This window comes from Oculina patagonica, chromosome 13, assembly GCF_052425735.1.
Source record: "Oculina patagonica isolate OP01 chromosome 13, crgOcupat, whole genome shotgun sequence".
Lineage (NCBI taxonomy): Eukaryota > Metazoa > Cnidaria > Anthozoa > Scleractinia > Oculinidae > Oculina > Oculina patagonica.
Window position 1 is genome coordinate 9,702,288 of NC_135770.1, and position 11,677 is coordinate 9,713,964.

The window sequence follows — 11,677 nt, forward strand, 5'->3', positions numbered from 1 at the left end:
ACACACCAATCCTTCCCTTCTCCACCACCACCATCACCCCCTCCCCCCCCAAAAAAAAATAATCCCAACCATCCACCACCAAATCCTACACCCCCAAAACCAATCCCAACTCCACACAACCACTCACAACATCCCTCAAAATCAATCCCAACCGCGTCACACCCTGCTCCCCCAAAACCAACCCCAACCTTCACCACCACTCTTCACATCCCCCTAAACCAACCCCGGCCCCATCCACCACACCCCGGCTCTCCCAACCCGTCCCTCCCAGATTTTAATTGCACAAAAATGTAAAAAATATATATATATATATAAAAAATCTACGTTATGAAAGAAATTTTTTAATGAAACGAGAATAAACATTGTGCGCAAACTTAAAATACCCGTAATAACTAAATGTATATAAACGAAACGAAAGAGAAGTTTGCCTAAAACGTTTTGTACATAAACTGTTATTTTTACAAGAAAGAAACAAACAAATAATGAAAGGATCATTGACTTGTGTAATGAACGAACCTGGAAAGAAGATTTTAAACTCAAAACTCAACTGTAACATGAAAGAAATACTTGCATGGTTTTTAAATAAACAAAGTACTATTTGGTTCACTCTTATTTGTTTTTCTTAAAAAAGGAAGGCGTAGTGTACAGTACAATTCCTTTTAGTCAGGGGGGGGGGGGGGAAAGAAACTCCCTTTGTTACACGACTGAAAAAGGGGACATAGTGGTGCCAGGCAACCGAATGTGCGCGGTAGCTTTCGAATGGTTGCTAAGGGCAGAGTGAATAGCTTGACAAAGTCATTATCTTGTTCGCATGTCTTGGTCTTGACCGTGCACAAAACACAATAGCTATTTGCATTTTGTTTGTTCTTTTGAAGTTTGCCGGACATCACAACAACAAACAGTGATAACGGTGTCCAGTCTGGCAAAAGAAGGGCTTGCGAATAATACCAATTAAAAATAACGCCAATGATTCTGAAATGATTTTCCATTTTTTGGTTGTTAAATGTCAACCATGACCAATTTTTCGCTTGGTATTCCACGCCGCCAAAACATTCTCAGTGACGTGAAAGAAAGAGAGGTGAGAAATCAGTGGCGTGAAACATCAAACGCAAAAACCGTCACTATTCGCATTTCACACGCATGCAATCATTGATATTTAAATCTTTCTGAGAAAACAAAACTTTGGATGCCGTCTTTCTTAGCAACGGCTTGATTGATATAGACTCGCACCGTTTCCAGGCACTGCTATGTCTCCAAAGAAAAGTGCCGACTTTCTCCCCCCCCCCCCCCCCTGCTTTTAGTTTAATTCGTCACTGTGTTTTGGTGCTCTCGAATCCATTGCCTTTCCTCCGCACGCAAACAGCATAGACGTCTATCTAAACGAACATTTTCGAAAACTGTTCAAAGAAGCCTGCGAACGCAGACGTATTTCCGGCCGTCTCTTCTCTCCAACCAGGGTCACCCTGCCCCCCAAGCCAACTGAGTGATTTCTTGTCCGGGACAAACTTTCTCAATATAAACAGGCCCCAACTGCAACATCGAAACCAAATAAAAATGTTTCTTTTTCGTAAATATAACAAGGCAATACAGCATGTACGGTGTGGTAAAGGGGTACATGCGTGATGCGTTATTTAAGCAAAAAATAGCGCGACACGTGAAAACAGCTAAAATTTGGCTGTGTTATTGCCCTTTGTTCTTGAGGTTCTCGTATTGTGTCCATGACTACCCTTGACATAGTGAACATGGGAGGAAAACTATTCTAGACCATGGCCATTACAGTTTGCACTTTTGTTCTACCCCTCCCCTCCCCAGTTGCTAGCAACCATCGTCCCGGCATCCTTTGTGTCGGGGAAAAGCAAACATGGCGGACACACGTGCACATTGAAAATATCAATAGACCTCTTTAGCTTCTTTTGTTTGTTGTCCCGTTTCAGACCAGGTGATGTTACCTTGAGAATTATCTCTTTGAAATCCAGGTGAAAATGGATGCATAATTTCCAGATAAACAAATAAAGAACAATTCTCTGGAGAGCATCACATGATCTAAGATGGCCTAAGATGGGCAATTATTTACATTCGCAGCTAACTGTAGCTAAAGAGGTCTATTTTTCAACTGGATGAAAACCATGCTTGACAGAAACGCTGTGCTGCTATTCCTTTCAGTGCTGCCTGTTATTTCGTCCCAGCAGAGGGATAAACAAACAACATGCCCAGTTTTTTCGGGAAGTTCTTTCTTCGTAAACACTTCTGGAGAAAACACCGAGACTTGCGGAACGCAAACGAAGCCTTGTTTCAGTATATCTTACGCTGTTAACCTTGCAGTTCAACAGAATATTAGCTCAGTTCTTATTAATATTTCTACGGGAAGCTACAAAGAGATGGAAAGCATTAAACTGGACTGTGGTAGATGGGACTTGCAGCGTATTACCTTCTGGGGAGCAAGGTATGACCAATAATTCATGCTACATTTGCTGTTTACGGTTTTCAGCACTTTCCAGCTCTTATAATTTGATGAGTTTGTACTAAAAATCTTTATCAGTTTCTGCCCAATCATTGGTTAATAAGTTGTGGTTATTTTCTTGACATTACTGGGTACCATAGCAACAATATCACCTGTTAGAACACCCCTAATTTTAGCTGCAAGTGCTGATAACTCAAAAACAAGCTTAATGACCCCTATTTTTTATGTGCAAATTCCAAAGAAAGGAACCATTTCCAGTTATAGGCTTTGTACCAATTAAATTTTTGATTTTTATGTCTGTGTGCTTACCATTTGGCAATGAAAACCAGAAGTTTCAGTTAAAATGCAAATGGTAAGGTTAATTTTTTGGGAATTCTGATTGTAACTTCTGTAGTGGACAACCTTCTGAGGTTGTCCTGTGATTCTGTTTGGAATAAACCGACTGGAATTCTCCTTACCATTTGCACGGTTTCCGAGTTCCAGTCTCCCATCAATGGGAAACAATAACAAGGACCGAGTTATACATGGTAAGCGCCATCTCTTTCAGCTGATTTCCTGATTTTGAAAAAATCCTTATCATTATTAAAAACCTAGCCATGGTGTATATATTCGCAAATCCTGAATTTTTGATTGGTTTACAGACCATGGTACATGTATATGAGCTCATAATGATATACATGTACCATGGACAACAAAAATGGTACATTGTAGGTGAAAGTGTCAGCGAGAACAGCTGGGGAGCTCAAATATTGCAATTCTTTGGGCGTTTTTAACAAAACAATTATTCCACTCACTCTTGTTGGATATGATATAGTTATAACCAACTTGGCGCTATGCGCCTTGTTGGCTATCTGCTATCCCATATCCAACTTGGCTTATAGAAAAATTGTTAGGTTTCTTAGCTTCTTCTCTTGCTATCAAAGTGGTTCAGGTACTCTAATAAATAAATGTTGAGTAAGTTTCTTGTAATAACATAACTGCAGCTGTTTTTTATAACACAAAGTTTCCACAACTATTTTTTTAACAGGCAAGACAAGCAAGTGGTTGAAGTTGATTTATCCCTTGATGTACAGTTCTGTGAAGTAAGCTTAGTTGACCTTCACTGGAAGAACAGCCGACCCGTCCTGCATCATGCTCTATTGTCAGCAATTACCATTTGCCAGTGTACAGCACAACAAACAAATGTTAGTATCATTGCGAGTTCATCAAACATTATACTTCGAGACAGCAACATTTCTAGATGTTCAGGTTATCAGCTGAGATTGCCGTTTCTCTCAGTGACGTCACTACCAGGATATCACAACACACTGCAGATTATAAATTGTAATATTTGGGATAATGTTGGACCAGTCCTTTATGTTGGAGGCGTTCAAGCATCCATTGTCGCCTCGCACCTAGAAGGGAACAAGGTATTTTCTCAAGGGAAAATCATCACAGCTCAAGTTTCACATCTTACTATCTCAGAGACAAGATTTGCTAGAAACTTTGGAGCTTTGCTAGGATTGAATGATGGTTACTCGTCAGCTAGTTTAGAGGTGAGTGTTGGTGAGTTATTATTATTATTTATTTTATGTGTCCCCTATTAGTAGAGAGTGTTTCACTCTCGGCTAGAATTGCTCTGACACATTAGAATAAAGTTGTTGATTGATTGATTGATTGATTGATTGAAAGATCATCTGGTTTTAAATAAGCTGTCACTTTGGCGACTTTGGCCTTCACCACTATGGTAGGAAGGGGCTGATTATTGCGGTTTTCAGTGATATGTGAACTCTAAGATTCAATCCTCAACCAAAGGTTTACACTTCTTTGCCATCAATCATCTTAGTGGACCTCTCGGGAAACAAAAGTTCAATTCAACCGGTTCAAAAGCTCACTTCCAGCAGTTATGATTGGTAGATTTCGATCCATTTTGTTTGTTTCTGTTTTTCATGGTTGGATTTCGAATTTCAGAGTTTGCATTTCACTGTAAACTGCAATAAATAAGCTGGAAAGCATAAATAATCCAAACATTGACAAAATTAATGATATAATTTCATTATTATTTGCATGGCAGACACAAACAAGCATTGACACAATCCTAACTGTGAGCCCACCAATTTAAGCAATTGGGAGGAAAGAAGCTTAAAAAAATTCATTCTATGATCTTCAGGCCATAAGAAATTTCTATACTGTAACAGTAAGGAAAATTAACCGATTTGGTTAAAAATTAAAATAAATCTTTATCCAGGAGTTATAAACTCTTAACTCACATGTTTGATTGGTCACCAGAAATGCCATTTCAGTTGTAATATGGTCAACAACAGTTTCTTTTTGTCGCCCGTGATGCCGCACAGTATTCATCAAGTGTCATGTGACAACTGCACTGTGGACAGTGAATGCCCAGGTAACGCAAAATGTGTGCATCTTTGTACCTCAAAATTTCAAATGCTATTTGCATACTATAGCAAGCTGCGACAAGTAACTGTCATGTTCATTTAAATTATCCAAGTTACTTTACTTGCCACTGATACGCAGTAAGTAACATATCAATGAAATGTAAAAGACAGCATTATAGTAAATGGTTTGAACCCAGGAGTATCAGTAGGCCATATAGTGTGATGGACCGGGTGAGAGTAGTTCTGAGAAGAACTGTTGTTGGTGACTGATATTGACTCTGAAGATGACTTTCGCTCAGGTTGTTGAAACGTCAGTCACCAACAACAGTTCTTCTCAGAATTACTCTCACCCGGACGATCACACTATATGACTTAAAGACAGCATTTTATCACATTTGCAAGCACCCAGAAGAGAGGGAGGCACTATGGAGTATTCATGAAATTCAAACTCAGATCAACAACATTCATCGTAAATGGAGGTCAGACTAGCAGTACAGCCCCCCTTGATGGAAAATCCATGTTAACTCATGATGTGCGGCATTGCCCACAAAACCTAGCCACAAGCCACCACACACACAATCCTGCAAGTCCTGGACACCAGAAACACTGATCAACATTTCAGTGAAAAAAAGAATAATGAGAATATAAGACAAAAAAACTGAATAAAATATTAAGAGACAGGGTGGGTAAAGAACACATGCAATACCTAAGTCCACTTTCTAATCCAAATAATATTTGTGTAAATAAATTAATAGTAACAATAACAATATTAACTCACTCTCACACATACATTAACCACTGCCTCGTGAATATGGAGGATGGGTGCCTGGGATACCCGGGAGGGCCTCCACTGAGGTCAGCCGGCCCTCCCCAGATAGAATAAAGCTGCCAAGGCTGGCAATCCCAACAAAACAGCCATGAGCCCCCACACACAGACACCCGTCACACTGATTAAGGTGGCTCAACTGGATTTTTTAGGGGTAACACCGCTCAAGTTTGAGACTTAACTACGTCGCCATTAACAATGCTCTCGAAAAACCATCACCACAGTTGTATAAGATTAAGATGAAATTTTTTTAAGACCAGTGTTATATTGACATCGGAGTTGCCATAGCGACGAAATGACGTCATTACGTTTTTTACTTTCGCTCGAATTCCTCGGCACCAGGAGATTTTTTTGGAAATCGCTCAAAGGAGCTTGTATCACACATAGCTGCCTCGATGTTGGCAAAGTTTGAACAAATTCTATGAGAGCGTTTTCGAAATATTTGGGGATGAAGTTTTCGGGGCTAAATACAGTCAAAAACATACTAACGAGAAAATGGGGGTAATATCTAAAGAAAACAACGCGCCTTTGGATTGCAGTTTCATCTTATAGTAGTTTGATTCCAATTAAACTCGTGTGTAAAACAGTGGTGGGGATTGCTTTGGTCGATTGCGAGAAAAGAGAATTTGATGAGCGTGCATCCAGGCGCTCTTGTTGCCATTTTTGTTTAACATTTGGTCTATTTCTACAAAAGTGATAATAAATTAAAAACCGCTCGATGAATTTTTTTTAAAATTTGACAAACTCGAGGTTTGCCATCAATTGATATAGCTGGTAAGTTTCAAGCGCATTGAAAACATTTAAGGCAATAAAATTGGGCCTCCAATGTACTGATTTTTTCTCGCAGATTTTGTGTTTACAAGCGAGTGTCCTCATTATTCACGGGTATTGTTTTCAAGTTTCATATCCACGTGCACGACTTTACCAAAAAATTCATTTGCATTAAATAGGACGCTCGACTGCTTTCCGAACAATTTTCCGAAACATGCTTATTTTGCTTAAAAAATTGTAACAGCTTTTGTCGTGCTATTGATGTCAAGGGCCTCTGTCCAGAAAACAAAAGCTATTGTTCTGCAGATATTGTCATTGCTATTCTCATCCCAAGGCAGAATAGCATGCTTCGGAAAAATTTTCGGAAAGCAATCGAGCGTCCTGTTTAATGCAAATGAATTTTTTGCTAAAGTCGTGCACGCGGATATGAAACTTGAAAACAATACCCGTGAATAATGAAGACACTCGCTTGTAAACACAAAATCTGCGAGAAAAAATCAGTACATTGGAGGCCCAATTTTACTGCCTTAAATGTTTTCAATGAGCTTGAAACTTGCAAACTATATCAATTGATGACAGACCTCGAGTTTGTCAAATTTTAAAAAAAATTCATTGAGCGGTTTTTAATTTATTATTACTTTTGTAGGCATAGACCAAATTTTAAACAAAAATGGCAACAAGAGCACCTGGACGCACGCTCATCAAATTCTCTTTTCTCGCAATCGACCAAAGCAATCCCCACCAATGTTTTACACACGATTTTAAATGGAATCAAACTACTATAAGGTGAAACTGCAATCCAAAGGCGCGTCGTTTTCTTTAGATATTACCCCATTTTCTCGTTAGTATGTTTTTGACTGTATTTATAGCCCCAAAAACTTCATCCCCAAATATTTCGAAAACGCTCTCATAGAATTTGTTCAAACTTTGCCAACATCGAGGCAGCTATGTGTGGCACAAGCTCCTTTGAGCGATTTTCGAAAAAATCTCCTGGTGCCGAGCAATACAAACGAAAGTAAAAAACGTAATGACGTCATTTCGTTGCTATGGCAACTTCGATGTCAATAAAACACTGATCATAAAAAAATTTCATCTTTATCTAATACAACTGTGGTGATCGTTTTTCGATAGTATTGTTAATGGCGACGTAGTTAATTCTCAAACTTGAGCGGTGTTACCCCTAAAAAATCCAGTTGAGCCACCTTAAATCAGTGGAAAAATGAATTTATAACTAATAAAAGAAGCAGAAAAGGGAGGGAGGGAGGGGAAAAACTCGCAAAACATCCCTGAAAACCCTCCATGGAGCGAAGACCTGACACCACGCTGTCATGTCCGAGAACGCAACACACTGAGCCTGACAAGAGCTAGTAACCGCTGACCACCAGGACAGCTGACTACCCACTCGTTGTGGTTAACTTGGTTAAATTGCTTTATTTAACTTGGTTAAATCGCATTTAACCTCATTTTACATTCTGCTTACACTCAAGAAAATTACAATGCTGCATCACATCCCTAAATGGCATACATTATATCTGCAACACATATTCCTTTGTCCATTTTTCCTAGTGGGAGGCATGGTGGCCAAATGGGTAGTGCGAGTCCTGGTTCAACCACTGGCTGGGGCACTGCATTGTGTTCTTGGGCAAGAGACTTAACTCTTAAAGTGCTTCTCTTCACCCAGGTGTATAAATGGGTACCAGCCAATTAAATGCTGGGGGTAACCATGCAATGGACTAGCATCTCATCCGGGGGGGGGGGGGGGGAGTAGAAATACTCCTTGCTTCATGCTACAGAAACTGGGATAAGTCCAAGGCTGACTTTTTTACTATTGACCATTTTTCCTGACAACACCAACAATAAATTGTACAGCACATGCAGTTCCTTTTCTCTTTGTTTATTGTTGCTACCCTCTAAATAAAATGAATCCTGACAATTTTTTTCTCTCTCTAACAGTGCATTGTTCTCCTGGGGAGTTTCTGTCAAGTAGCATCCTTTGCAATCCTTGCCCTAAAGGAAGTTACAGCCCAGGAACTGTGTTGAACAAAACTATGCTGCAATGTGCATGGTAATTATCCCCTAAAAGATTTTCTCTAGGTAGTAAAAGTCTATTATTATCATTATGTAAGTTTAATGCCCTGGGGAGCTGTGCACGAATGATGATGTGCAAAACCTAAGACCACCTCAAAATAATGCATTTGTTCAAACAGGAAATTGAGAATTTTTTTCCTCCACAAAGAACGATTAGAATGCGGAAACAAAAGTTTCTCGAGGCCTGCACTTTATAACCAGTGGTTACCACTAGTTTCTTGTGATATACTTAATTATTTTTATAAGTAAACTTGAACTTTTAGCAAATGTACATACTACAAGTAATTCAGCTTATAGTTGCTAGTTGTGATTTTGAATAACAATTTATCTATCTACATGTATCTATCTATCTTAAGTTTGTGAATCTTTCCAGGTGTCCAGCTGGTACTTACAGTTCGAAGACTCAAAGTAAGATGTGTACACCTTGTGAAGAACATACGTTTTCTGCAAAGACAGGGTTGGTTTCTGTTGACTGTACCAATAGTGTTAGACCTGTTAGAGCTATAGCTATGGTGGCGGTGCTACCATGTTATGCAGCACTTAAAGGGGTATCAAATGGTCTTTGCGAGCATTTGCGAGCACGCGAGCAGAGCGTTTTTCTTTGAGAGCGCGAGCATTGACAAAAGTTAACCTTGCGAGCAATGAGCACTTTTCAAAAAGCTACCTCCGTAAAAACCGAGCGTGCGAGCACTTGCAAAAGTATGTGAGCACGAGCAAACGAGCACCCACAAAAATTTTGCGAGCATTCCGAGCAGAAGCGTAATTTTGCGAGCACTGCAAAATTTTGAGGGACCATTCATGATCCCTACTTAACTGTGCTGTGCTGCATTGCACTTTGCTGTGCAGCACTGGGCTACCCTGTTGTGCAGTAATGCATTGCAATGCACTGTGCAGCACTGTGCAATGCTGTTCTGCACTGTACGCTAAACTTAACATCGTGTGCAGCACTGCGAAGCTGCGCTGCACTACACCACGATTGACTGACTGACCCACCCACTAATTAATTGATTGATTGATTGATTGATTGATTGTTTACTTTTTTCAGGTCAACAGCATGCACCAAATGTAAGAATGATTTTTTCACCTCTAAACCAGGCCAATCATCATGCTCCACTTGTAAGTTGTATTTTGATCAGTAAAATCATAAAAACATCTATTACCAGTACAAAGAATAGGAGAAGAGAGAAGAGTCTACATTGAGCCGTGTCTTACAGTGCGGAACAAAGTTAACTAATCAAAACATTTATAGAAAACAGAGGATGGTGACCTTTGTAAACGAACCTCTGGTCACTGGTCTGTTTAGGAATAAAATCGCCATCCATTGTTCTCAATTAACGGTTTGATTGGTAACTTTGTTCCAAGTGGACTGGTTCAAGTAGTCACAGTGTAGTTTGAAGCGGTTAAAGGAAAGCGGCCTTCACACGACAAACTAAAGTTGGCAAACTCAAGTTGTTGTGTGTGAACGACACAACAACAGTTGGCAAACAAGTTGGCAAACTGTTGGTGAGAATAGAGACAAGTTCTATTCGTCGGCAACAGTTAGCCAACTTGTTTGCCGTTCTTGCGTGGTTCACACACACCAACTTGAGTTTGCCAACACAAGTTGGCCATTTGTTTGTCGTGTGAAGGCCGCTTTATGGATTTTAGCCCTAATTTACACATAAAAAATGGCCACTGAATTAATTGAATTTTAGAAAACACCTTGCAAGAAAGCGCGCGCTCATAGCCGTACTTTTATTTAACAATTAGATTATGAGCTCGATAATTCTATCGCGTGATAGCTGATTAGAGTTATATCGCATATTCGTTTGTAATGAAGTTATGGTTTTATCAGTTAGTTGCATAGAAATTGTTTCTTCGCTAGGGAATATTTTGTAAAACTTAGTAAAATATTACTATTTTATTCATTAATATTTTGCTTACTAGATTTTTATTCTGTCTTATTTGTTTCCTTTCAGTAACTATCGGTTTCATCATTCTCACAGTATGTGTGATCCTTTTAATTGTTGTTCCCCTTCTAATACTGTTGATACGAAACAGTTCACGGACTGGCCTGAAGAGAAAGTGCTGTTCACGTACTCCGCTTGTAGAGGTCACGCAAAAATTGTGCCAAGATGAGAAGCCAAACTATTCCGTGCAAAATGCATAATAATAATTATACCACCATTTAATAAGCAATCATTTAATAACACCTAAGACTGTTGACACGGATCAGTTGCAGATGTGTTCTTTTAAAGGGGCTTTGTGTCGTAGAAAACCTAAAAATAATGATCCATTTTTATTAGCAATTGTTATATTATAGCACTGAAACTGTTAACAGAGGTCTTTGGCTGCGGATGGCTAGGATGCAAATAGATTGCAACTTGAAAAATTGAGGCTTAACTTTCGATTTGTTTCCGCACGTCTTTAAAAGATCGATATTTATAGCCGTAGTTTGATTTCTATCCGCAAATTAAGGTTATATCTTCCTTTAGATCTTCAAAGATAACGTTTTTCATGGGTTAAGTTGCCTACCACTAATTTCAGAACAGTTAAGTCAAAAAATCAGCGAAATACCCGTGACGTAGCTCCTTTAAATATATATATTCCGCTTGTAGAGGTCGTGCAAAAATTGTGAAAATGACAATCAACTGAACTGCAGCGCAGAATGATTGACACGCAAAGGATTCATCGCCATTTGATCCACGTAACAAGTAGATTGTTAGCAGTTTACTCCTCACAATGGCATTTGTACTTGTGGTTTTGATAGCCTTATTAAACAGGCGTTTTTATTAATGTCCTTAATTCTTTTCCCGGTTGAGTGAAGTATAAGATTTGACGCGAGCAATTCCAAACAAACGACGTAGCTGTACATAGATCCGTGTAGTGTCTCTGTCTACTTGCGAGCGAAAAGACTGAGCAATAACCATCAGAGACACTACACAGGTCATTGAAGGCTACGTTATTATCGTTAAATTTCTAATCCCGAAAATTGCTTTGAGAAATGGGAGTTGAAGAAATCGAATGTTGTTTAGATAAGGGCCCGTTAGCACGGAAGGTGGATGACCCCAGGTGACTTTTGCATGTAATATATCAAACAGGAGAGGAAGTGTTTCATCGGGTTATATCAAACACCGAGAACAGAGTTTAAAATACGACGCCAGCGGAGTATTTTTG

General features: G+C 39.3%; 1 protein-coding gene across 1 annotated transcript; it reads left to right on the top strand.

The window, feature by feature from the left end:
* Window positions 1-1,855: 1,855 nt before the first annotated feature.
* Window positions 1,856-11,299, top strand: LOC144634363 (uncharacterized). Its single transcript, XM_078493296.1, has 7 exons — window positions 1,856-2,443; window positions 3,489-3,996; window positions 4,730-4,844; window positions 8,387-8,498; window positions 8,895-8,978; window positions 9,567-9,637; window positions 10,480-11,299. Exons 1-7 carry the CDS (start codon window positions 2,118-2,120, stop codon window positions 10,668-10,670), a joined length of 1,407 nt encoding a protein of 468 aa, XP_078349422.1. The 5' UTR covers window positions 1,856-2,117; the 3' UTR covers window positions 10,671-11,299.
* The last annotated feature ends 378 nt before the right edge of the window (window positions 11,300-11,677 follow it).

Coding starts and splice junctions, on each gene's coding strand:
- LOC144634363 (XM_078493296.1), top strand. CDS start 2,118: ATGAAAACCATGCTTGACAGAAACGCTGTGCTGCTATTCCTTTCAGTG. Junction 3,997..4,729: donor ACTCGTCAGCTAGTTTAGAG/GTGAGTGTTGGT, acceptor ATTGGTCACCAG/AAATGCCATTTCAGTTGTAA. Junction 8,499..8,894: donor ACTATGCTGCAATGTGCATG/GTAATTATCCCC, acceptor GAATCTTTCCAG/GTGTCCAGCTGGTACTTACA.